We start from the raw sequence: 27,917 nt of genomic DNA, 5'->3' as shown, positions 1-27,917 counted from the left end.
TGCGGCAAGCAGACATGTGGATGAGCTCAATATTTTGATACTCAGGAAAGTCACAAGGTAAAAACATCTAGATCAGACCTATTTTTTTTAATGATTATTGTAAATTTCCATGCAAATAGACAGAGAAGTCGTACCTTGGAAGTCGAATGGAATCTATTCCGGAAGTCTGTTCGACTTCCAAAATGTTTGGAAACCAAAGCTTGGCTTCTGATTGGCTGCCCCATCGGATGTTCGGGTTCCAAAAGAATGTTTGCAAACTGGTACACTCACTTTTGGGTTTGCCAAAAGTTTGGGTGTTTGGGATCCAAGGTACGACTGTGTTTTGTGAAAATGACAGTGTAATTTTTCAAATGTGGACAGATATTTAAGATCTGGAGCAATTAATCTTTTCATACTATGGTTTAAATGACATCTTCCTTATTTAATTAATCTGCAACTCAATTGCATTGAGCAAGAACAAGATAGAAAATCACATTTAAGAACACCATGTGAGCCCAGCATGCCATTTAAAGCATAACAGGGTTCCACTAAGATATTGTTAAACAAGTCATGGAAAACATGATATATTGACTTTCCTCCCTCTCATTGCTGTCCTCTAGAGAATTTTGGAGGAAGGAATATATTCAAGTTGCATATTTTAACAATAATTGTGGTAATGACTAGCTCACCCATTGTGAGTGACTGAATTTTTCAGATGAGAAAGCTCAGGAATACATACACTATAAATTTTTAAAAGGCTAGGGAGCACACAGTCTTCTTGGATCATGGGTTCCAACACATGATATGTGGTTTTAATTGTTTATAATTATGAGGTTCTGGCAAAAACAGCAAGATACAGTTGTAAAAAATAATGAGGCTATGGGACATTAGCACACATCAAGTTTGTCCTGCTTTCATGCAAAATTTACTTGCAGGATTCAGTACCATAGGATTGCACCAATGGCTACAAGCTTAGAAGTCTTTTCAAAAGAACTGGACAAATTCATGGAAGATGGCTCTTACAACAGCTGTTGGCTGAAACAGCTAAAATAGCCTTCCCTGTTCACAGTGCCTCTGAAAAGAGAAGAAACTTGGAATAAATACAAAGGCAGTAGTAATGCCCCGAAAGTGCCCTGAGAAAATTCCTCAAAACTAAATCAAAATCCCTGTTCATCCCCCCCCCCCCCCGAATCTTTGTCCCACACAAGGGTGGGTTTCAAGGGAGGGGTTGTTTTTCATTTTGAAAATTTAGGTCCCTTCAGGGGAACAAAAGCAGTACTTTTTTCTGGGGGTATGCAATGGAGTACCGGCACCTCCCCCCAAAAAAATATTGTTAAAAGTGTGGCATTTACTATAACAACTTAATGGTTAGTACCAGCTCCTTTCTTCTTCTTCTTCTTCTTCTTCTTCTTCTTCTTCTTCTTCTTCTTCTTTAAAAATGCACTGGACAAAAGTCATAGGATTTTCAGGTGGTGGAGCAATATTTAAAGTTATGATGTGATGAGAGCGTTCCCACCCCACCCCACCCCCATTTTTAGACTTAAAAATGCCAATACTTGGATAATCAACCTGTTCCTGAACAGTGGTGTAGGAAGGGGGTGTGGTGGGTGTGGGCTGCCCCAGGTATCATCACGGAGGGGGGTGACAAAATGGCAAAAATATGTGTTTTTAAAATATATATATAAAATTGGGCTAACAACACTTTTTTGTGGGGGAAAAAATAACTCCCACACCCACCGCACCCCCCTTCCTACGCCACTGGTAGCTAGGTGAGGTGGGGGGGGCACTGGGTGCCACACCATGGGGCCTGCAGCTTGCCTGAGCCATGCGTCTCTCCTGAGGGGAAGGTGGCAGGAGGACTTCCTGCAAGCTGCCCACTGCTTTTTCGAGCAGCAATGGGCTTGCATCTGTCCACCACCTCAGCTGCCCTACAGCTAAGGGGGAGGTTGTGGAGAGGCTCCAGGCAGTGTGCCCTGCCTTGTCTCACCCTGCCCCCATGGACGGCTCACTCTGCCTCCGGCTGCAGGACGCACACACCACACCAGGTACCTGAGCGGCTTGCTACACCGCTGTTCCTGAGACTGACATTCTGCAATTACATTGTGTTATTCCCATTCTGGGGTGCTCCCTGCCCCCCGCCAAATTGTTGCAAACAAAGCTGGGACAGATCTCTCAGCCCTGCTTTAATGAAAAACTTTTTTGATTTCCATCATAATTCCCCAAGTGCTTCTCCTTAGGAAGAACCTTGATTGCCAACATTGCTTGATGACATAGACAAAGTTACGGTCTCACAGAGCCATTCCTGGTTGCATCTGAATTCCCTAAAGGATTTTATCTGAGAAGGGTCCCACAAATTTAATTTGGTGATATTTTAGTGGCAGCTGTGAAAATCCTAGCTGACATCTCTGTATGAGACTTCTGCATTTCTAAAGGCATTTGGCTGGCTGCTTGTTGGAAACACATTGCAGGACCGGATGAACCACTGGCCTCATCAAACAAGGCAATTCTTGTGTCTTATTTTGAGACCTTTTCCTCTTATAAGTGTACGTTAGTGGGCTAGGCTTGCAGACTGTCACAAAATTAGACTTTCCCTTTTCAGCAAGAGGGGCTGAAATGGAACACTGGAAGCTTACACATCAGCTCCCCAAGGAGCGCCTGTGCAGTCAATGAATTACTGACTTCTCCTTCCAGGCCTGTCATTCAGACTCCCTTTCACCATCACTAAAACTGTCTTAGGGCTACGTGCTCCTTTTTTTGCATCAAAAAATATACAGAACGTCTTGCGACCCACATAAATAAATGTATTCCCAAAGGGCTCGTGCTTGCCTTATAAGCCCTGGCCTTCACTGAAGAAGACACAGAGCAACTTGTCACAAGATAAAACTTGAGGAAGGATAGTGCCCAAAGGAATTAGGTTTGAGCTTGGAGTTTCCCAGAATGCAAAAGGAACATGTCCAGGCCTGCATTCAGCAAGGGAAACCAGCACACCCATTCCAGGGTGGTCATTTTAACTCTGAGCAGGGCAGGAGAGGCAACAACCACAAGCCTATCTCATATATATTCCATTCGCCTTTCAGGAACAGCTGAACTTTACTACTCCTAAAATTCTGCCTCTCAATTCTTCATTTTTATAAGAGTTGGACAGATTCAAGCAATGTAGTCAGCTGTCTATCTATATGGGTCAATTCTGATTTTTTTTTGTCCCTCTTTGAACCAGCCAAACTCTCCTTAATATATATCTTGAATTGTCATTCTGGAGCCATAATAGATTATAGAGTTGTTAATGGAAGAAGGTAACATTTTGGGTTTGGTTTAGTTTTAGATTTTTAATCAGTTGATTCTGGTTTAGTTTTATTTTTACACTGTTCTTTATAGGACTAACTTTAACCCTTCTCAAGCTGGCTCTCTTAGGATTTTCATCCTCAAATGGTGTTGTCTGACTCTTCAGTTGCTCCCCAATCAGCAGAGAAATGACTAATGGGAACCAAAGGGACTTAGCATAGACAGAACCAGGAGAAGCTGGAGAGCAATCATCCCATGCCCTAAAGAGCACTGGTGGCATCTGTCTGCCTGAAGAGAGGGGAACTTGCATTTAAGAAGATGGAAGAATGAGAGACAAAGGTTTGGGTTTAATAATAATAATAATAATAATAATAATAATAATAATAATAAAAAGCTGGCCTGATGTACAGAGGGCAATTCTTTCATGCAGCTTTACTGACCATGTGTTGGCAGGAGAGACAATGTTGAATCTGCTTCAGGTAGACAAGAGCTGTGTGGGACAGTTAGTCTTCTGGCAGGCAATATCAGCGTGACCTCCCAATAGCTGGGCTCTTTTCTGGGAGGCAGAATTAGCAGGAGGTCAAAATGGCCAGTCTCTGTCTCCTCTCCGTACACCACATATGCCTCTCTCACTGAATCTGGCAGCTGCAACAGCACGTTGGCACAATCACTCTTCCTCTTGTTGAGGTGGGTGGTGACAGCACTGGGCTCAATAGCCACTAGTCGCTCTCTTCACTTCTACTCTACCGCATGCTTGGTGGGTGTAAAAGGTAGCTCCACACTGGAGAAGTGATGCTGGTGTCACTCTGTGCTCTGAAGGCATGAGTAGCTACATGGTCAACCAGCATGTACACCCACTAATGTTGGGAAGTATGCCACTAGGCCCTGATTGGCTAAGCAGTATCTGGCCCTGGCTGGCTAAGCAATATCTGGCCTTCTGCATCCTGGCCTTTCTGTATAAAAATTCTTTCTGACTTTTGTCTCATGCCTCCTGCTTTTGATGAAGCTCCTGGGTTGCAACAACTGGTTGTGCCTGGATGCAGCTTGCTGGTACAGTGAGGTCTCTGATTCTAATGGTTAGTATTAAGGTAAGGCAATCTAAGTTTGTTAATGTCTATTCAAAGTCCCAAATGTATCCTTACACTGTTAGTTTTTCTCTTAATGGTCCTTTTGCTGGTAATGGATTCTTACGCTTAAGTTTATATAACCTCCTTAAGAAAGCATTGCATTTAACCTGTTGTGGCTTCTCGGGGTAAGCTGGGCTCAGAAATCTGGTACCTAGCTGGTTGGTTCTATGCTACTGAATGAATCGTGGGCCTGGGGCTCAACAGAAAGAGAGTGGGCTGTTTGGCTCTTTGTGAATCTCAAGGATGTCCAGAAATAGAAGATGCCTACACCCTGGTATGGCTCCCCTTTATCACATACACAGCCCAACAAGACAACGACAAAAATCCACCAACAAATCAATATGGCTAACCTGATTCAAAAACACCCACCCACCCAACTCACACATGAAAACAAAGTTCACCACAGCCAATCACAAACAAGCAACCACACCCTAGGCCAACCCCAACCTCTCTCATCGCCAAAGGAACACAAGCAAATAGCAAAGAGAACCTGCACAAGCGACACTGACACAAAACCCCACACATACATTAAGTAAAATAGAAACTTTGCCACCTGACCCCACCTCCACCCACCATGACCCCCTTTTCTTCCTAATCTAACCCTAATGTCTCAACAAATGAAATTGACCTATAGAAAACGTAACTTGAGAAAAGAGACATTGCACATACTTTTGTAAACCAAGAAATCTTTAATAATAAAAAAGGGATGTCCAGAAAAAGCCTGAGTTTCCCTGCACTACTTCTATGTTTGCATCTTTGGTGATATTTTTTGTGTGTCATTGCTTTTATGTTAATAAAGAACAACAACAACAAAAGGAGCACCATTATTTGGCATAAACAGGAAGTGAATGTGGCATACCAGCAGTGTTTTATTATGCTTTTATATTTGTTGGAAGTCACGCAGAGTGACTGGGGCAGCCCAGTCAGATGGGCAAGGGTAGTATTATTACAGTGGTACCTCGGGTTAAGAACTTAATTTGTTCTGGAGGTCCGTACTTAACTTGAAACTGTTCTTAACCTGAAGCACCACTTTAGCTAAGGGGGCCTCCTGCTGCCGCTGCACCGCTGCTGCATGATTTCTGTTCTCATCCTGAAGCAAAGTTCTTAACCTGAGGTACTATTTCTGCATTAGTGGAGTCTGTAACCTGAAGCATATGTAACATGAAGCGTATGTAACACAAGGTACCACTGTATTAATAATAATAATAATAATAATAATAATAATACATTCCTTTCCACACAACCCCAAAGAATACTGATATCCAGCATTCACAGGATGTCAGAATGACTATGTCACAAACGTTTGGATACATTTTAGCACATTGCCAAGGCATTCTTGCACTTTAGCACATTAAAAGCAGGAGTAAGAAAAGAACGGAAACATTTTATAAAAAGTTATGGCGTTTCAACAAGAAGCTATGGGACATTCACCAATTGCAGCCAAAGAAATATAACTGCCCTGGAACTTTTACAGGTGCAAATGGTGTTGAATGTGCAGTCATGTATAACGGCCCTGATAGCATCATGAGCACAAATCATGAGGAATGGCTTTCGCTCGATGTTTCTGGAAAACCTGAAAGGCTTATTGCACAAGGACTTAATCTTGTGCTTGAGAGCTGTTGCCCAACTCAAGATAGCCCATCAAGGGAAGTGTTCCACACAGTTCTCATAACTGGGATGGTGGTCCAAAGCCTAAACTTTTGCCATAGCTGAAAAACATATGGAAAGGCATAAGGTAATTAAGAGCCAAAACGAGAGAGATAAGTTTGCATGGGACCCCGTCTTGCATTGTGTGACCAGTCAGAGAGCTGTAATAAAACCACAATTTCTCCAGAATTCCCCCACCCGCTGGTTAGATTTATTACCAAGACATCTCCCTGGCTAAGCAGTCCCTCATGGTCGTTGCTAAATGGATGCATTTAGTGTGCTCATAAATTTTCCCAACATGTAGTAAACTGCTGTGCACTGTATTGTTCTGGCTATTTTAAAGTTCTTTTGTATAATTATGTATTGTCTCATGTTATGTTGTTATGGATTATTTTTTTTAATGAATGCAGAATGAAAAAGACAACTGGCAAAACTCAGTGGCACCTCTAGAATTCACTTTTAGCATTACTCCTTGCAGGAATATCCTTTGAATGGTAATGACCAGGACCAGATCTTAGAATAATCCATGTTTAGCCTGGCACCCATGTTTACCCCTTCATGGATCACTGCCTTGCCGTGGCGAAGGGGCTTGAAGAACTCAGAGAAGCTATGAACTATGCCGAGCAGGGCACCCAAGATGAACAGGTCATAGTGGAGAGTTTGGACCAAACGTGATCCACCTGGAGCAGGAACCGGCAAGCCACTCCAGTATCCCTGCCAAGAAAACTCCATGGACAAAGACAACAGGCATATAAAAGATATGACGCTGGAAGATGAGCCCCTCAGGTCGGAAGGCGTCCAACATGCTACTGGGGAAGAGCGGAGGACAAGTACAAGTAGATCCAGAGCTAATGAAGCGGCTGGGCCAAAGCCGAAAGGACGCTCAGTTGCGGATATGCATGGAAGCGAAAGGAAAGTCCAATGCTGTAAAGAAAAATATTGCATAGGAACCTGGAATGTAAGAACCATGAACCTGGGTAAGTTGGATGTGGTCAAAAATGAGATGGCAAGAATAAACATTGACATCCTGGTCATCAGTGAACTAAAATGGACGGGAATGGGTGAATTCAGTTCGGATGACTATCATATCTACTACTGTGGGCAAGAAACCCGTAAAAGAAATGGAGTGGCTCTCATAGTCAACAAAAGAGTGGCGAAAGCTGTACTGGGATGCAATCTCAAAAATGATAGAATGATCTCGATACGAATCCGAGGCAGACCTTTTAACATCACAGTAATCCAAGTTTATGCACCAACTACTGGTGCTGAAGAAACTGAAATTGACCAATTCTATGAAGACTTACAACACCTTATAGAAGTGACACCAAAGAAGGATGTTCTTCTCATTATAGGGGATTGGAATGCTAAAGTAGGGAATCAAGAGATAAAAGGAACAACTGGCAAATTTGGTCTTGGAATTCAAAACGAAGCAGGGCAAAGGCTAATAGAGTTCTGTCAAGAGAACAAGCTGGTCATCACAAACACTCTTTTCCAACAACACAAGAGACGACTCTACACATGGACATCACCAGATGGGCAGCATCGAAATCAGATTGATTATATTCTCTGCAGCCAAAGATGGAGAAGCTCTATACAGTCAGCAAAAACAAGACCTGGAGCTGACTGTGGCTCAGATCATCAGCTTCTTATAGCAAAATTCAAGCTTAAACTGAAGAAAGTAGGAAAAACCACTGGGCCGGTAAGATACAATCTAAACCAAATCCCTTATGAATACACAGTGGAAGTGAGGAACAGGTTTAAGGATTTAGAATTGCTGGACAGAGTGCCTGAAGAACTATGGATGGAGGCTCGAAACATTATACAGGAGGCAGCAACGAAAACCATCCCAATGAAAAGGAAATGCAAGAAAGCAAAGTGGCTGTCCAATGAGGCCTTACAAATAGCGGAGGAGAGAAGGCAAGCAAAATGCGAGGGAGATAGAGAAAGATACAGGAAATTGAATGCAGAATTCCAAAAAATAGCAAGGAGAGACAAGAAGGCCTTCTTAAATGAGCAATGCAAAGAAATAGAGGAAAACAACAAAATGGGAAGAACCAGAGATCTGTTCAAGAAAATTGGAGATATGAAAGGAACATTTCGTTCAAAGATTACCATAATAAAGGACAAAAGTGGTAAGGACCTAACAGAAGCAGAAGACATCAAGAAGAGGTGGCAAGAATACACAGAGGAACTATACCAGAAAGATATGGATGTCTCGTACACCCCAGGTAGTGTGGTTGCTGACCTTGAGCCAGACATCCTGGAGAGTGAAGTCAAATGGGCCTTAGAAAGCATTGCAAATAACAAGGCCAGTGGAAGTGATGGTATTCCAGCTGAACTATTTAAAATTTTAAAAGATGATGCTGTTAAGGTGCTACACTCAATATGCCAGCAAGTTTGGAAAACTCAGCAGTGGCCAGAAGATTGGAGAAGGTCAGTCTACATCCCAATCCCAAAGAAGGGCAGTGCTAAAGAATGCTCCAACTACCACACAATTGCACTCATTTCACACGCTAGCAAGGTTATGCTTAAAATTCTTCAAGGAAGGCTCAAGCAGTATGTGGACCGAGAACTCCCAGAAGTGCAAGCTGGATTTAGAAGAGGCAGGGGAACCAGAGACCAAATTGCAAACATGCGCTGGATTATGGAGAAAGCTAGAGAGTTCCAGAAAGACATCTACTTCTGCTTCATTGACTATGCAAAAGCCTTTGACTGTGTCGATCACAGCAAACTATGGCAAGTTCTTAAAGAAATGGGAGTGCCTGATCACCTCATCTGTTTCCTGAGAAATCTCTATGTGGGACAAGAAGCTACAGTTAGAACTGGATATGGAACAACTGATTGGTTCAAAATTGGGAAAGGAGTACGACAAGGCTGTATTTTGTCTCCCTGCTTATTTAACTTATATGCAGAATTCATCATGCGAAAGGCTGGGCTGGATGAATCTGAAGCCGGAATTAAGATTGCTGGAAGAAATATAAACAACCTCAGATATGCAGATGACACAACCTTGATGGCAGAAAGTGAGGAGGAATTAAAAAACCTTTTATTGAGGGTGAAAGAGGAGAGCACAAAATATGGTCTGAAGCTCAACATCAAAAAAACGAAGATCATGGCCACTGGTCCCATCACCTCCTGGCAAATAGAAGGGGAGGAAATGGAGGCAGTGAGAGATTTTACTTTCTTGGGCTCCATGATCACTGCAGATGGTGACAGCAGCCACGAAATTAAGAGACGCCTGCTTCTTGGGAGGAAAGCAATGGCAAACCTAGATAGCATTTTAAAAAGTAGAGACATCACCTTGCCAACAAAGGTCCGTATAGTAAAAGCTATGGTTTTCCCAGTAGTGATGTATGGAAGTGAGAGCTGGACCATAAAGAAGGCTGATCGCCGAAGAATTGACGCTTTTGAATTATGGTGCTGGAGGAGACTCTTGAGAGTCCCATGGACTGCAAGAAGATCAAACGCATCCATTCTTAAGGAAATCAGCCCTGAGTGCTCACTGGAAGGACAGATCGTGAAGCTGAGGCTCCAATACTTTGGCCACCTCATGAGAAGAGAAGACTCACTGGAAAAGACCCTGATGTTGGGAAAGATGGAGGGCACAAGGAGAAGGGGACGACAGAGGACAAGATGGTTAGACAGTGTTCTCGAAGCTACAAACATGAGTCTGACCAAACTGCGGGTGGCAGTGGAAGACAGAAGTGCCTGGCGTGCTCTGGTCCATGGGGTCACGAAGAGTCGGACACGACTGAACGACTAAACAACAACAACAAGCCTGGCACCCTGGGGACAACCATGCACAGGATATCACTGGAGGTGGGACAATGTCTGAACCAAGCCTACATGTTTATACATGAAGCAGCAACAGTTATACAGTCCATGGAAACAAACTTGAAAAGTTACACTGGTCAGAGGTCAATAATATTTGAGGGAGTCTGAAGGCTGCATGTGTAGTGTGATAACTTGCAGTCTGCCACTCTTTAAGGCAATTTGAGCACCTGCTGGGATTAAATGAGATAAATGCTGACTGTATGCAGCATGGCTTTGCCAAAAAGACCTTGGGTTTGGCATCCTCTCCAGCATGTACAGTAATTGGACTCCATGAGGGCATAGCATATGTTCTTTCTGAAAGGAAAATGCTCCCATTTAACAAGTTTTGAATTCCAAAATAAAGCATGCAGATAGTGGTGGGGTTGTTCTGCCAACTTGAAGAATTGATTTCAACTTCACAATGTCTTAGTCTAATTGGGAGATATCCTGTTCAATAATACTAGCACATTTTCATACTCCTGGATTTTCAGTTTACTTCTGACTGCTTTCTACGGAACATCTCACAGACCTGAATATTGCACCCTTCTCAGCTAAGTTGGGTTCTTTCTTAGGGCCAATGCAAACCCTTTCAAACAAAGCAACTGAAAGTCATCAGGTTATTGTGCAAATTCCATCCTGCACAACTGTCAAATTGGGGTGCTTCAACTAACTGCAGAATTGATGTCAACACCATGTCTGCTGGCAGCCACAATGATTCAAAGCTATGTCAGGATGACATTTTTCACACAAATTCCCCAAACCCGGTAGGGAATAAAGAACCACAGCTGTTTTAAAAATGGACCAAAGGGCCATAATTCAGCACAGAGTAAAGTAAATTGTGGTCTAGTTCAGAAGGATGAGAAGCTAGTGAAGTAGGCAGTGCTTGCCATGTCTCCCTGTGTTGCAGATAGAATGATTGCTGCTAGGTGACACCTGAAGGATGGAAATTGTCTTTCACCAGAACTAAGGGAATAGTTCTGCTTCATGTTCTTAGCGAGGTTGTTCATTTTATTTACTACTTTTTTTATTAGGTTACTATACCGCACATCATCACAAGATCACAGGGCAGTTCACAGGATAACTATATAATAAAATGTAAGAATGTCATCACGCTGCAGTCTGTGTGGCTACTGATTGGTGGCTATGTCACTGCAATATGACAACAGAACAGCAGGTAGATTGTCCAAGCAGGCAAGTAGCAGGTGGCCTAAGTGAGCTGCAGAGGAACAGCTAGGCCAGGCTAGGCCAGCTCCTCAGCAACTGGCCTGTTCTGCTTCTACTGCCCACCTCAAACCAATGCTTCAATTTCAGCAGCACTGGAGACTGATGAAGAGAAAAGTTGCAGCAGAGCAGGACGGTTGCTGGGGAGATGTGGTCTGGACAAGCTATAAGGATGGCAAGGTTAAAGGGAGTGTGGTGGTTGGTGGTGGGGTAGAGCTGCTGAGGTGTAAAGGGAGGGGTGTTGGGTAAGGTGTAGGTTGGGTAAGGTGTAAAGGGAGAGAGGAATGGGGTTGAGCAAGGGGGACAGAGGGGACATCAAACACAACAAGAATTGGGAACGGAATATACAGAACTGGGTGCAAATTATTGTATACATAATAAGAAAGGAACTAGTTGATGATGATATCCAGTTGAACTGGCTTGCTTCCATCAGATATTATCTAAATGTTCTCTCTGTGGTGTTTGATATGCAGTGGCTCATTCACACATGCAAGTCACCATCTGATGCTTCAGTTATAAGGCAGCGAACATGCAAGCACAAATCATTCCACAACAGATTTAGATTTTCAGACCTGAGTTGGGCAAAAATCCCCTCATAAGCGTGAATAATGGCTCCATCTTCTCCTATAAACGTGCAACTTTGGCTTTGGGATATGTTTGCCACAGGTGAGATTTCCTTGGCAGTCGTGCACAGTTAACATTTAGAGGCCAAGAAATGTACCCATTCTGGACAGCTGTCTAAATATTTCAAAGCTGGAACACGTTCAGAATGAATACCAGCAGTGACCCAGGAGGCAGTCCGCTTGCGTAATTAGTTTATAAATCAGTAGCGTGGCTATGTAACTAGGACTGGAGACAACAGCTGAAGTCACTTCAGCGTCAGCAAACTCTTTGCAAACCCAGGGGGTTCCAGGAATCATGCCGATATGGGGATTTATGAAGTAGGTAAACAGGGAAGCTTGTTGCCATCTAGAGTGGGGCAAAAGAATGGGGTTCAAAATATAACCATTCAGGCTTCTGCATTTGCCAAGTTAGCAGTAGGCCTCCGGCACCACTCCAGTGACATTTTAGCGACATTTTAGGGTCATTTCTGAGTTTGAAGCCATGTGCATGTGCACAATCACACACCAATCGGACACGTGTAAATTGGTTGTTGCCTGTATTGTCTCAGGCTACTTCCAGAAGACTAAAGAGGTACCATAGCTCACTGGAAGAACACATGATTTGCACTATCACAAATTGCATCTGGATTGTTCCAAAGGATTTCAGGTAATAAGTGTGGGAATGAGCTGAAACCCTGGAGAGCTACAGCCAGAGCAGACACTTCTGCTCCATATTGACAAATAGTCTGATTAAATTGGGGACGGGGGACGGCACAAGAGGTGACTCCCTATGTGCATATAGGGGACTTCAATTTTATCCTGACGACAAACAAGTGAGGTAGGTTAGACCTTGTGGCAACAAGTGACCCATAGTTACCCAATTAGTTCCCCATCTAAATGGGGATATTAATTGTTGTTGTTGTTGTTTACTGCATTTATGAATTGCCCTTTCTCAAAAAAAAAAGTCCAGCCCAATGTATAACAAAGGATAAAAAAAACCCCAATTGCATCAGTGATTAAAACAAATGCAAAACTGAAATATTCATAAAGTAACAGTCATTAAAAATACAAATCCACACACTGCTGATCAGGGCAAACATTACCATATCAGACTGAAAAAGTCCTGAGCAAACAGAAACATCTTTAGCTGACATCTAAATCCCAGCAACGAAGGAGGCACATGCAGCTCCAGGAGGAGATCCCTCCAGATTGTTGTGGGGGTTTTGTGGGGGGGTGTCTGTGTGTGATTTTGCTGTAAATATCAGGACAACAAAACATTGACGATTAAGCAAGGGAGGGCTGCTTTTTTTGGCTTTGTGCACCTCTATTTTTCTTCACATGATCTGTAAATGGGAATATATTTTACGGCCTTGCTTTTCCTCCCAGGAGCTCACGGTTGCCTGCATTTTCCTCTCCTCCCTGCTTTTCTCAACCTTTGCAACAGCCCTTGAGATAGGCTGGGATAACTTAATATATGTACAGAAGCAACAGTGCTTGCTTACAGACTGAGGGGAGGGGTGACGATGATGCAGGGGGCTTCATCCACTTATACAACAACAACAACAATTATTTTTTATTTATACCCTGCCCATCTGGCTGCATTTCCCCAGCCACTCTGGGTGTCTCCCAACAGAATAAGAATAAGCGATCAAACATTAAAAACTTCCCTAAACAGGGCTGCCTTCAGATGTCTTCTAAAAGTCAGATAGTGTTTATTTCCGTGACATCTGATGGGAGGGCATTCCACAGGGTGGGAGCCACTACCAAGAAGCCCCTGTAGCTTAACTTCTCGCAGTGAGGGAACCGTCAGAAGGCCCTCGGTGCTGAACATAAGGCTCTTCTTATGCTCTTAGTGTACTGGGCCCAGGAAATCCTGTTGGCATACCTGAAATCTTGGGGCTTCTTTAAAGCGAATAGATATATATATAGTTTTACGTGCATTTAGTTCCTATTCTTAGTTTATATTAACAGGAGTAAGGAGAAAGTGAGGCTGCCGCTGGCACAGACTTCATTATGAAAATACTCTCTTATCGTAAAGTGTTTTTTTTTTATTTATTCTATTTCTATGTTGCTTTTCATTCAAATGAATCCCAAAGTGGCTTACAAACAATAAATAGCAACAACATGATAGAACATAAGAGAACATCACAAATACAGCACAAATCACATACAACACATTTAAGAACGTCAGCATAAGCAAAAAAAAAAAAAAAATACATTACAATACAGTGTTTGAAGTTTTGGTACTCCTGTGATTGTGACAGCCAGGATCAGACTTTGTATGAGATGGATGAGATCAATCACAGTTAAGGATACAAGCAGTTAGTCTATCTCAGAAGTATATAGCCTTTCCTGTGCTCTTCAATGCCTCAAGTACAATGGTACCTCAGGGTTACAGACACCATGGGTTACAGACACTTCAGGTTACAGACTCTGCTAACCCGGAAGTAGTACCTTGAGTTGTTAACTTTACCTCAGGATGAGAACGGAAAGCACATGGCGACAGGGCAGTGGCGGCGGGGGGAGGCCTCATTAGCTAAAGCGGTACCTCAGGTTTAAAATAGGTTTTGAATGTGACTGATAAGAAACAGCCTTGGGAAAAATTCATTCTTGTGTTGCTGTTGTTGTACCCCTGCATTCCGCTAGAAAAAAAGCACTATGTACATTAACCCAGGAAGTGTGGATCAACTCAGTTCATATCAGAATTAGCAAAGGAGCAAAATGTTCAAGCATCCCCTATTATCACATGATTGATTAGGTAGTGACTCTGCTGCAAATGACTCATACAGACTCATATTGCACTATTATATCAAGCTTGATTTGTTCCAAATGAGAAGTTGCATTTTCCTATCAAGCCTGATTGGTTCCAAATAATAATCATTTGATGGCAAGATAATCACTTGATGTTGAAAGCATGACAAGTGATATATTTATGAGTACTGTAAACAGATATCATGAAGAGTTCCACAGGCCTCTCTTTTCACAATGTATTCCACAAAGCTTCTTCCAGAACATACTACTGCTTGGAAGAAGAGGGAAACAACATATTGCCAGGGTGAATGTGAATAGCAGTGGGTCACATTGGCTTTAAATGAGGTACAATTTCCAGCGCCAAATCTGTGGTTTCTTCCTATGGTGTAATTGGAGGCTATATAGACACCCTTTGTGATGATGCTCACATTTGCCTCAGCTCCCATTTTGCAATGCTAGACACTTAAATGAGATGCCTTTGAAAATTCAGAGTGAGACTTAAATTGTGACAAAGTTGTCTAAGGACAAATAGGAAAGTTTCCCTGCTTTGTTCCCACAGCGGGGCAAGTGCATCTATTACATACGAAGAGGCCTCTATGATGCTATAACATTGTTTGCCCCCATAAGGAAAAGCAGGCAGTGCCTCTGCTCAGGGTCCCCAGACTCTGCATTTATTCTTGAAATGACAGCACTTTTCTGGATCACTGGGCTCTGCAGCTCATAGCAGGTTAGTTCTGGGCTGTTGGGTCGCCCTTCGCAGCTGCCACTGAGTGGCTTTCCTTTGACTTGCACCAACTGCTGAGCTGGTATCGCTAAAGCAGAAACCTGTTTCAAGCACAGCGGACGCAAGACAAGCTCAACAGCTGGAGGATATGTGCATAAATGGAACTTGTAAGCAGCAATGAAGTCTCCTGCCGGGTTGATTACCTAATAAGTCCTTCAGAAGGAATTCAGAAGCCACGGAGAAAATTGACTTAATATTGGAATACTCACCACCTCATCATTTCCCAATCAGCACCCTCTATTACCCAGAATTCTAAAACATTCTTACCTTATGAGCCGCCTTTCATCGGCCCAGATAGCTCATTCAGCATGACTTATCGCATAATCTACTTTGGGTCAACTACTCTTCAGAGTTTAAGCTGGCTAAACATTTCTGCACGATGTACATATTCATGAAGTATAATGTTACTAGTCATGGTGTCTATATACTACCCTGCCACTGAACACCAGTTGTTGGGGAACAGCAACAAGAGAGGGCTAAGGCACCTATATTCGTTCCCAGAGTCATTTGGCTATCTACTGTGGGGAACAGGACGCTGGACTAGGTAGGCCAATCATCTGATCCAGCAGGGCTCTTCTTATGTCTTTATGGGAGTTTTTGGCCCAACCAGGATTGCATATGTTGACATCACTTTTATTGCCGAGCCTTTTGAATGGTAGCGGATCTGGGAGGAAGGAAAAAATGGAGGGATTAACTTAGGACATTGCTTCTTCATCTCTGAAGATGGATAGGGGCTCTTTTTAGAGAGGGCAAGGCAGAATTGTACACAACACACACACACACACACACACACACACACACACACAATCTATATTTGCTTGGAACACACTGTTTTACTTTTTTGTTCTACAAATGCCCTTCCTTGCTTCTTTTCACAACTGCCCAGTGAAATATATTACACCAAGAGTGCCAAGGTCATTGCCTTCGTGGGACAGAGTGATTTTTGTAACTAATAAGTGGACAAAGGGGCAGATCCTTTCCCCACTAACCTTTCCTTGAGCCCAAGCAGGCAAACGTCCCTGATCTGCATGGCTGAAATCGCTATTTATTATGAGAAAACAACCATAAATAGTGTGCATAAAATGGTACATTATTTGAAGTTTCACTTTCAGTGAACCCTACAGCAGGCCTTCAGATGTTAACAAATCTCCTCAACACTTTCCAATGTATTATCTTTTCACTATTGGAATATAACATAGTGTTCATACCTATAAGGCTGAGGTGTGGAAAGCCTCCAAGTTGATGTGTTTTTATGAACCACTTTATATATATACTAGGGGCTGTTGCCCCTGCTTCACTCATCAACCCACCTACCTGTCATCTGCCAAACCCCACCCCCTGTCCAATCACCTTCTTCCTCTTATACCTTGCCCAATTCCCCTTCCTCCTTTCTGCTCACCTCAGCTCCTTTTCCTCATAGCCCACCAATGCTCCACTCAGTGGCCTGGGTTACCTACCAGTCTTACCTGCCTGCTCACTCACAAGCTTCAGCTCTCTGTCCACCTGCCTCTATAGTCAGTCTCCACCTGTCTGCTCACTCACCAGTCTCAGCTGTTCCCCTTGGCTGCCTCTTTCTCCAATTCCCTCCTCCTTGTTTGTCAGCAGCCACGTGAACTGCAGAGTGACGACATTCTTACGTTTTTATGGTTACAGGTAGATATCTATCTGTCTTGTGAGCGAATTTATTCCTAAGATGGGATCTTTGCATTTTAGGTGTTCTTAAAAGTGGCCTGGCTCTGTGCTTGTGTATTTGCCATTAGGACTTTCCCATGCATATTCAGAGCAATTTGAAATTTGCCAGTTTTTAAATGAGAAAATCTATTCAGTCAAGAATCACAGGGGGTTCCTTCTCATTGGGGGACCATTGCCAAATGGTTCTGAACCCCTCTAGTGGTTACCTAAGCAGCTGTGTGAGGCCAAAAGTCCTATCATTTAATAATGCAAGAAACAGTTCCAGCTTTCCCTTTCATAACTCTGGCCATCTCCAGAAAAAACACAAGAAGCTCACAATCAGGCCTCATGATGCTTGGCTCATGTGTATTCATTAAGTGTAAATAACAAGCCAGAGCCCTGCAGATGTCAGAGGAACTACTGGACATTTACAGAGCAAAGTCCTTGGATTCCAGTAAAGTCAAGGAGAATAAGCGTGCTCTGGCAACGGCCTATAGAGGGCTGCTCTAGAGTATTACTGCACAATGCAAATTAATAGCCATGCAGCGTAATTAATATTGAATACAGACGATTCTTGAATTAATTATTAGCACTGTGGACAAGACCGGGATCAAGAACTGGCAAGGTTGGGCATCTGTTGAAGGCCAAGACCATATCTGGGGGTCCTGACAGGAACCCCCTGGCTTTGTTGGAAATGAAGACTGAAGGAGAGAGTATCCTTGAATAACTATCACCCAGTTGTGAATACCCTCTTCTTGATGGAGAAAGTTGTGGCAGAGTGGTGGAGGCTGTTTGGGTGGGTGGTTCCCATGTTTGGCAAATTGGGTGTTCTGTATGGGATTGCATACCTTCTGAAGAAGCAAGTGTGTAGCTTGGGGACAATTCTGGTTACATCTATCAATAGAGGCCCAAGTGTTCTCTGTTCAGAGACTGTAGTCCACAAGAGGAATAGAGAACAAAGAAAAATGATTAGTCAAGTCATACTTATTATGCACATAATTCAGACACCCAGAGTTTGGGGTACCTTGGCAAAGAACTGGGGATTTTTTTTTTAAGTGCAGAAATCATGTAGACTGTCAAATTAACGTAATACAGCAATTTAAAGACATGGTTTTAAATCCTTTGAACCAGTCGAGGGTGTTTAATGGTATGGCTGTTTATAGCTTCTAAATGCTAATTTTAAAAGAACTATATAAATATCCATTTTAATATTGAGATTTTTATTTAAGCAATTTTGTGCTCATGCACAGTGATTGATTAGTATTCATCTGGAGTTCATGCAAAGATAGTTGCAGAGACTAAAAATGGAGAGAAATTGGAATTGGTCTGACAATACGGATGTGCAGATATTTCTCTGCCATGTGTAGACTGAAGGGCAAGTGAAGCCACAAAACTCAACACCCCTGTGCCTGCTTGGAACACCCTTGGCAGCTGCCTGTTCCTGAGCAAGCACACCAGAATGATCTTGAGCCAGTCCCTATCTCTCACCCTAACCTACCTCACAGAGGTAACCAAAAACTCCATCCCCTATTAGGAAGGAGAAGAAATGTCCGTGCCACCTTAAGCTCATTGGAGGAAAGGTCTTATCAATTTCTTATCTCCAATGTCTTATCAATGAGAATAATGCTTTTTTAAAACCCATAGTGCAGCATAGAATGATGTGGGAGAAAGGGGCACTCTTGGGCTTCCCATCTGGCTTCCTGCATAGCCCCCAAGTCTGAGGACTCCACCACCATTCTTCTTCTTCTTCTTCTTCTTCCTCCTCCTCCTCCTCCTCCTCTTCTTCTTCTTCTTCTATTTTTATTGATTTTTACAATAACAAACATCACTTATAGAAAATATATATATATATCAAAACATTAAATCAACTGTATATACAATCCATTTTAAATCCACAATATGGGATTATTAAAATCCCCTGACTTCCCTCTACCTCCCCACCCCCCGGTTCCTTTGTTATATGTTATTCATGCATGTCCATAATAGCTTTAATCATTTTTCTTTCCAATTCTTGTACCTTGTCTATAATATTACAAGCATCTTTAAAATCCTGCTCATGTATTAACTTGCATACATTGCTTTTTTATATCTGTAATAAACATTTCCCATTCCTTCTTGAACTTATTGTCTTCATGACTTCTTATTCTCCCAGTTAATTTTGCCATTTCCGCATATTCCATTAATTTATTTTGCCAGTCTTCTTTTGTGGGAACAACATCTTCTTTCCAAGATTGTGCTAATAGTATTTGAGCAGCTGTTGTTGCATACATAAACAATGTTTTATATTTTTTTGATAGATCCACTCCTGTAATACCTAATAAGAAGGCTTTTTGACAAAGGTTATTTTCTGAACATTAAAAAAAAAATCATTATATATCATTTCCCAATACCTTTTAACAACCTTACTTTGCCACCACATATGATAATAAGTGCCCTCTGTTTCTCCAACATTTGTTATCTGTTGTTTTCTACATTTGACTCTACCACCATTATTATGCAATCTCAGGTGCTCAGCTATGAAGCTCAGTGGATAACCTTGAACCAGCTTAGCTTCCATTAGAGCCCTGTGCTCCTTGCAGAATGAATCTGTTTTAAACCTCTCTTTCATTTCAGGATTTTGGTCTCAGTGTTTTAGGTGAATCTGAGATGACCCCCTCTGTTTCATCCTTGTGTCCCACCAGACATCCAGCTTTCCTCTTCTCTGTTACAATATTCAGACACCTGTTTGTCCTAGGACTGCAATGAATGTTTGTCAGTTTCTCTGTATTTTGCAGTGCTTTTTAAACCCATTAATTTCCCTTATAACCTGTTCCCCGTGTACTGATGCCATTTTATTTTCTGATTATGATTTCTTGGTTTTTCTGAGTGTGATTCCAGCTAATAGAAAATGTGATTTTCTCCCAATGCCATGTAGCACATCATATTTGGCTGCATGTTGACATCATGAGAGAAAATGAAGCCAAGTTAGAGTGAGGCAATGTTTTCTGAACTGGTCAGATTGGAGATCATAGCCAATCAGGGATCACGTAAGGAAAAGACAATGTCAACTGAAGGCAAACAAAAATTAATTCAGGGCAAAGCATCCTGGAGAGGCAAAGCATTTTATCTCTGAAAAATGGCCAAAATAGCCTGCAACAAATTATCCATTTATAATGTGCATGGAAAACCCTCTCCCCAGGATCCCCCATGCTTTAGACACATCTTTTCATCCTAGCTTTTGCTGACTGACCCTTCTTGTCTTCTCTCTCTCTCTCTCTCTCTTTCTCTCTCCTTCCTTCTCTTTGCTCCCTGATGTGTCCTAACCTTAATTACACTGTAATCCTCCAGGCTTGGCCTATCATATTTTTTAATCAATGTACAGTACCTCACAGCTTTATAGGGGACAATAATAATTAAGTATTAATGTTATTATCATCACTGTGCAGAACGTGCAGGCCAGTCACAAATCAGCATCGCGTATCTGACATTCAGCTAACCAGCCCATTCATCACAGCGTAAGACCACTTTAGACAGTTGTGAAATTACTAGCAAACTGCTGAATGAAATCTCACAAGTGGAGGGAATAGTGGAAGAAAGTATTGTGTTTGCTCCCCAATTCCATATTTCATTCGAAGCAAAATTGTTAAGATGGATGCAAGCTTCTATATAGCAGACGATGCAAAATGGGTTCTTTATGGAGTTAACCTTGATTTGTGTAGAAGACATGTGTGGTGGAGAATTAGACCTGGGAAGCCTGGTTTCTGCAGAACATCTACAGAGCAGTGTGGTGAGGAAGAAGGAAGACTTGGAAGGGACAAGTGGCTGGAGATGGAAAGGCAGTAGTAGGGGGCAGGGAGGAGCAGCAGCACTTACCCAACCTCCCACCACCACTATCACTATGCTTACCAGAGGGGAAGGGCAAGACCAAGTGGGCTAAGTGAGGACTTAAGTTGGCTAAAAGGGGCCCACTTAGCCAACTTAGCCCACTTAGCACAATAAGCCAATTTAGCCAGCTTAAGTCCGCGCTAAGGCTAAGTTGGTTTGTGGGGACTTAAGTCCCCACTTAGCCCACTTAAGTCCCCACTTACGGCCCCCAGGTTGAGTGTTAATTACTCCCTTTGGGGGCAGCAGCACAGAAAATGGGGTTTGCAGTACGAAATGCCACCAAATCAGTGCACCACTTGGGCACCGGTTTGGAGTCAATCAGACAAGGTTGGATTTTTGGCCATTTACTTGTGACCTTGGTTTGAGTGACAATTAGTCAGTTGGGGAGGAGACACAAAATGTGGGGTTTGCAGCACAAAACAGCACAAAACTAGCATTAACCTTTGGCATCAGTTTGGGGGGGATCTGGAATTTTGGGGTCACACATTAAGTGAGTATATCACTGCACATTTGCGAGACGGTGCTTGATCAAAGATCCTTTGCTGTATTTTGCCTTCACAAAGTAAAACTGGGTTTACAATATTGTTTCAACTCTTCCCTTAGCAATAGACATTTCTCTTTCCTTTCTGTTCCTCCTTCATGCTCAGAAGACCCGCTGCTTACAAGAGGCAGGAGCAGGGACCAATCCTTTGTCTTAATTCCCACTGGAGACATTTATAAACAAAACTAACTAGAACGGCATTAGCCAGAAATCTTGTACACGAGAGCGGAATGTGTCAGACTTCAATTGATCCCTGCTGGACTCATTTAAATCTCACTGAAGAAGATGCTTGTGTTATCTTAATCCGCTGTTTGGGGTTGATTGTACGGCATTGTCAAAGCAAGCATAGTCTTTAGGAGCACTGTTAATTACCTCCTTTGGGAAAGGATGTCCCAGTCTCAATACACATTCAAAAAAAATTTGTGCTTTTCAGCATGGCTTTTCACCATGCCAAAATCTGATGTTTTGTCAATGTCAATAAGATTTTAGCAGGAGACTTATATTGGAGTCAATATTGCTCCCATCGTATTTTAAATGGCCTGCACTTAATGTGATGCCTCTTATCAGTAACTGCTACTCCTAGTTGTTGTTGTTTACTCACTTAGTCATGTCCGGCTCTTCATGACCCCATGGACCAGAACATGCCAGACACTCCTGTCTTCCACTGCCTCCCACAGTTTCGTCAAACTCATGTTAGTAGCTTTGAGAACACTGTCCAACCATCTTGTCCTCTGTCATCCCCTTCTCCTTGTGCCCTCAATCTTTCCAAACACCAGGGTCTTTTCCAGGGAGTCTTCTCTTCTCATGAGGTGGCCAGTATTGGAGCCTCAGCTTCACGATCTGTCCTTCCAGTGAGCACTCAGGGCTAATTTCCTTAAGAATGGAGAGGTTGGATCTTCTTGCAGTCCATGGGACTCTCAAGAGTCTCCTCCAGCACCATAATTCAAAAGCATCAATTCTTCGGCATTCAGCCTTCTGTATGGTCCAGCTCTCACTTCCATATATCACTACTGGGAAAACTAAACAGGCTAAAATGATACCTTTCATCAACCAAGTTCCCACTTACAAGCTATGTCTCAACACCAAAACCAGAAGGTGCCAAGGCTGTGGAGGAAGAGGTTGCTGAATTGAATGCCATATTGGAGATGTGATATGTAAATAATCCTTCAATGATGCAAATGAGTATTTGGTGGTGTGCAGGCAGTGGTCTGAGCACAGCTGCATCTTATTTATACAGGCGAGGGGTTTGAAGGCTCTTGGTGCCTTATACCACCTGGCAACTTCAGAATCTGCAATTTGAAGCACCCCCTACTAGCCAGCTGCTTTGGGGGCACTAAGTGAGTGGATAGCTGGCAAGTCGGTTCCTCTTTCCCTCAATCTGCTATGGTGGTTTCAGAGAACTGGACACTTTGTGCTGGCTGCCAAATCTCTTAGCTCTTGTGTTTATATGTGCTGATGTGTTCGCAAGTGCTTCATTGTCACCAAACTGTGAGTGACAACATGTTCTGTTGAGAAACTCACAGAACCAGGTGTTCAAATAATCTTACAATCATAGACCACAGTGCAGCATGGACGTTCTCTGTGCATTTCCCTACGTGGTCTGGAAGAGAAACTGGCACGTCCTTTGTAGATAGGAGGGATACCACAAAGCATGCCGTTGTCACTCAGATCTTCCATTTCCTTTTGCGCCTGTGCTGCTTCCTTGAAAGCAAATGTCATCTGCTCAGCAGGTAAATCAGAGTGCAAGAGTTTCGCCCTCTGGCCCCAGCTGAGTCACTCAGAGTGCATACCTAAATCTAGAAAGCAAAGGTCACTGCACTTACTTTATCAAAGATGCACAGAGCTTTCCAATGAAGTATACCCACAGCCGCTTTCACCTTGTCACCTTATTGGTCAACGTACACACAATACTGATCAGAATTATGCAGATAGCACCCATGGAAAACTGCAGCATTTTTGCATTCAGAAGGCTGCAAATGAATGCATTCAAAAAGATAAATTTTATGCATACCATCCAACATTTCTCCGATGAAAACTGAGATGTCCTTGTCAGTTTGCATTTCTTAGTGCAGAAAGTATTGATCTGATTTGTAGAGATCTTTCTTATTCTAATTAATTCAAGAGGGTTCTGCAAGCTTCTCAGTGTGAAAGAAACAATCAGAAAGTTCATGATGTTTGGGTTATTCCTTTAGAGAAGATGAGTACAGCTGGCATAAACTGGTTCTCTTATCTCTTCTGTTGAGGTCATGCTGATTATAAAAATAGGCCAGAAGGACCCTGGGTTTCACTTTCACTTTCTATCTCTTTTCCTACCGGTGTGGTTTTCTATATATAGTACAGTGGTACCTCGGGTTACATACACTTCAGGTTACATATGCTTCAGGTTACAGACTCCGCTAACCCAGAAATAGTGCTTCAGGTTAAGAACTTTGCTTCAGGATGAAAACAGAAATTGTGCTCCAGCAGTGCAGCGGCAGCGGGAGGCCCCATTAGCTAAAGTGGTGCTTCAGGTTAAGAACAGTTTCAGGTTAAGTACAGACCTTAAATACTTAACCCAGGTTAACTTAACTCAGGTTAAGAACAGTTTCAGGTTAAGTACAGACCTTAAATACTTAACCCGAGGTACTACTGTATTAAGGTTTAGTCTTACTATAAGTTACTGTAAGTTTAAGTTAAGTCTGCTGCAACTGGATTTCTTATGGACAGTGCCAATCCTGAATGTACTGGATTTGTAACCACTATTCTCATTTGCCTTCCATAGCAGTAAAGCTCTGCTGGATGAAATATTAATTGCCTCTGGTCTATTTCTGGGAATCCTGCAACGTGTTTAAGTTTCTACTCTGCTAACTATACATTGGAATCTGCTCTGGATCAATACTGAGTAGAATTTCAGTGACGGTCCTATAAGTTCATATTGGAGTATACTTAAGTAGGCCACTCTACATATGCAAAATCTACCCACCCCCCTTTCTCTCTTGCCCCTGGCTACCCATTTACTCTGGAGGTCAATTACAGTGGCTGCTTAATCAGAATGCCCTAGAATCTTGTTGCCCAAAGAGCATTCCCTCCCTCCATTCTTCTCAGCAGCCATGGTAGTTGAGTGGAGCGGTGTGGCAGCTGCTGCGGGCGCAAGGCCTTCTAAATATCAAAACCCTTGTCTGCGGTAGTCCGCTCCTCTGGTGATTTTTATCAGCGCCGGAGTTTCAGAGTGCTTCAGGCCATAGCGCAGAATGAATTTGTTCCAGCAGGAATGGAAATAAATCTTTTAATAAAGGCTTTAAGGAAAGCTTTTGGAGGTAGTGGGGCATGTGAGTATGCAGCTCTCCCATTGGGATTTGGTCATCACTTACAAAGAGCTGAGTTAAATAAGCACAGGCTGGGTATAGGTGTTAATGTTTCAGAGACCTCAAGCAGTATGATAGCAATCCTAATCCTGACTACAGGCTAGCGATGTCTTTCCTTGGCTTGATTCAAAATCGGACTCAGCAAAACCTGCTACTTTTTTTTTTTTTTAAGGGGGTGGCTTGTTCCCTCTCCCCCAGGTTCAGTTGCAAATTTCGACTCATAGAATCATAGAATTGTAGAGTTTGAATGATGTCACAGAAAGTACAGTAGAGTCTGAAGGCAGAGGGGACACCAAAACAGGGGAAATACAGTCGTACCTTGGAAGTTGAATGGAATCCATTCTGGAAGTCCGTTTGACTTGCAAAACGTTCCTAAACCAAATTGCAGCTTCTGATTGGCTGCAGGAAGCTCCTGCAGCCAATCAGAAGCCACGGAAGCCCCATCAGACGTTTGGGTTCCAAAAGAACATTTGCAAACCAGAACAATGACATCCGGGTTTATGGCATTCGGGCGACAAAATGTCTGAGTTCCTGGGCGTTCGGGATCTAAGGTACGACTGTACATCATTGAGGATTTGCATAACATTTGCATAAGCTAATATGTATGTATAGAATTTGAAATAATTGCTAAGACTGAAATAGAAATACAGTGCAACTCATCATAGTGGGGAAGGCTGTGGCAAGGTGACAACATTTGGACAGCAGGCTGAGCAGACATACAGGTTACCTGTATGCCCAACAGTTGACAGGCAACTTCAAGGCTGCTATTCTCCATTCTTGTGGTTTTTTTTTAATCTTTAACAGGTCTTAGATAGGGCAGCTCTTCAAACAGAGGATGCCTTCAAAGAGAGGACAGTAAAGTAGGACACATGGCCACTCTGAACCAGCCTCTTTGATTCTCCCAACACTGAGATACCTTATGCATTGCCTCATTTCCTTCCCAAAGTGTACTTATTGGTGGTGGCTGGGGGGGGGGGCAACACTGGGGAAGGCGATGTCCTGCTAGAGGCCTCTGGGTGAAGTTGCAGCACACATGCACAAATTAAGCTTCACACTCTAAGTAGGCATGCCTTACTCATCCATTTCATACCCATTTCACATACCTGATTTAGATGGCCTGGATGTAGATCTTGCGATCTGCACAAGTTTCTCTTTCCCCTGCATATTTAAGGAACTAAGGTTAAATGACCTGATGAAGGGACGAAAAAAGAGGAATGAAACTCGGTCTCTCTCAGAGAGAGGCTGATAAAGTCAAAGGGTCACTCACACAGAAGTTGCAAGGAAATGAGTTATTGCTGCAAAATTTAAGTGCCAGGGTTGTTTCCTGCTGTGTCGGGAGATTGACAGGTCTCTATCTGGCCTGGGATTCCTTACATTTGTAGGTCCTCGGGGCCATTTTGGAGTGAATTTATCTCACCTCCACCAAGGCAGACACGGAAAGAGAGGGATAGAATTCATACACAAATCTATGCCGAGTGAATTATGATGTGGAAATGATCCAGCCATTTCGTGCCCTTATAAGTCTGTATCTGCTATGTCTTATTACTAGAATGCATCAAAATAAAGCTGCTGGGGGCTAATGCCCACATATGAATACAAAAAAGTTTTGAATAAGCCCATCTTTGTTTACATAAGTTGCGCTGCTGGCAGCATCTCCCCTAATACGCATAAGTTTATTTCAAGCATTGATTTTCTTTATTGCCAGTTGAAACTGCTTCAATATTGCATTCAGATAGGGAGGGTGGATACAAAATGTCTCTAGAGCTGCTCTGAATAGCTGCCCGTTTTGATAATAGGGGTCAAACAGGGAATATTTATGCCAAACGTTTAGATCAGGGATGGAGAACCATTTTCCAGACAAAGGGTTGGATTCCCTTCTGTGGGGCACATGCCAGTGGGGCCAATGGTGAATGTGAGCAGAGAAATGAATGCAAATGTTACCTTTATACAGTAGACTAGTTCCTACATAGACCAGCACACTTTCTCTATCCTCTTTACAAGCAAGCAAGGCACATGATTAGAATTCAAGGATACATTCCAGCCAGGCTAAAGCACTCAAGGAGAACGCAACTTGGGTCAGTAAGGGGCCTGGCTTGAGGAAATGGGGTATGGATGAGGAGGTGCAGCCTGGCAAAAGTCGTAAGCGCTATACAGAGAGTCATGGAGCACTACATCTGTTAAGGATAATGGTTTAATTTCCTGAAATGGGAATGTTGCTTATACTGTATTAAATTGTTGTGTTTTTATAGCATGGGGTTTTTCCTTTGGCAGTAGCTAAGTCATGTGATTGGCTGGCTGTGAGTCACATGAGAAAGGCATTCCATTCTGTTGTGACTGTTATTCAAGTAACTGTCATTTTTAACTGTTTTCCTGTTCTCTCTGTGTATGCGAGGTAGAATGGCTGCTGAGAGAGGTTTCTCTGGATGCTGCTGAGGACAGTGTGTGTCAAAGTGGTCTGCCTGGGGTGAAGCAGACAGAGGAAGATCCCTAAATGTTAATAGGGAGAAACTTGTGCTCTCTATAAGTGAGTAAGCATGAGATTGTAGGTATGTTCTTCTCAGCTATATGTTTCTGAAAGTAAAGTTCTTTTGAATATAAAGAGTCTGGACATTTCATATCATCAACATATTGGGATCATTTCACCCCTTTGGGGGAATTTCCTCCTGCCCCCAAAGGATGATCCCACCCAATCAGAGATAGCATGGTGAATGGAATGAGATCACAGTACTACATAACCAATCAGCTTTAACCATTGCTGAGGTGGGAGTCGGCAGCTGAGAGCAAGGTCAATCCAAATGAATGGACGGATAGTTTAATGAGGAACATTCCCCACCAATCACCCTGTCAAAACAGGGTGATTGGTGGTGATTGGGGGAAACTGTCAAAATCATTTGCAAAAAAACAGAAAGAAGCTGGGGTGTAGTTTTAAGTCAGCCCCAGTTTTAACTAAAGAATTTTGCTGGCCGCTATCTTTTCTAAACTGAATCCCAAAGCATTGGTTCAAAGCGCTTATCTAACAGTTTCTTTTTTGTATAGTGGAAACTTTAATTATCTTCAGCTTAACTGTCTATTCATGAGAAAATACTTTTTTCCCCTCGCATAACTGAACTCTCCCTGACCTTTTTATCACATGCCCTGCACATTTCCCATTAGAAACACTTTCTGTGTTCATTGGTGATGATAGGGGAGGAAGGAGAAGTGTTTCCCAGGTGTATATTAAGGCAAGCGTTGCTAAAAGCTGCGCTGAGGGGATAGATGAGTATCAGGTGGAGGATTACAACACTTGAAAAT

At 42.7% G+C, this 27,917-nt stretch overlaps 1 protein-coding gene across 3 annotated transcripts in view; it reads right to left on the bottom strand.

Annotated features, from left to right (window-relative positions):
- Positions 1 to 27,318, bottom strand: part of LOC310677317 (uncharacterized protein) — a 35,291-nt gene extending 7,973 nt beyond the window's left edge. Inside the window, exons 1-3 of one of the 3 annotated variants that reach the window (XR_014511060.1) lie at positions 26,568 to 27,318; positions 25,730 to 25,815; positions 22,368 to 23,078 (exon numbers count right to left, since the gene is read on the bottom strand). Coding sequence is in view for 1 of the 3 variants with exons in the window: in XM_083440149.1 (XP_083296275.1) it covers positions 25,730 to 25,784; positions 26,661 to 26,788 (183 nt within the window). In the remaining 2 variants the exon portion in view is untranslated. Of the gene's footprint in view, positions 1 to 22,367; positions 23,079 to 25,729; positions 25,816 to 26,567 lie in introns of those variants that run through there. The other 2 variants (XR_014511059.1, XM_083440149.1) reach the window with 2 other exon arrangements.
- Positions 27,319 to 27,917: the final 599 nt, after the last annotated feature.

Source organism: Podarcis tiliguerta (assembly GCF_965153285.1).
Source record: "Podarcis tiliguerta genome assembly, chromosome: 5".
Lineage (NCBI taxonomy): Eukaryota > Metazoa > Chordata > Lepidosauria > Squamata > Lacertidae > Podarcis > Podarcis tiliguerta.
The sequence above is the reverse complement of the archived record's forward strand: the minus strand, read 5'-3'. Positions and strand labels throughout refer to the sequence as shown.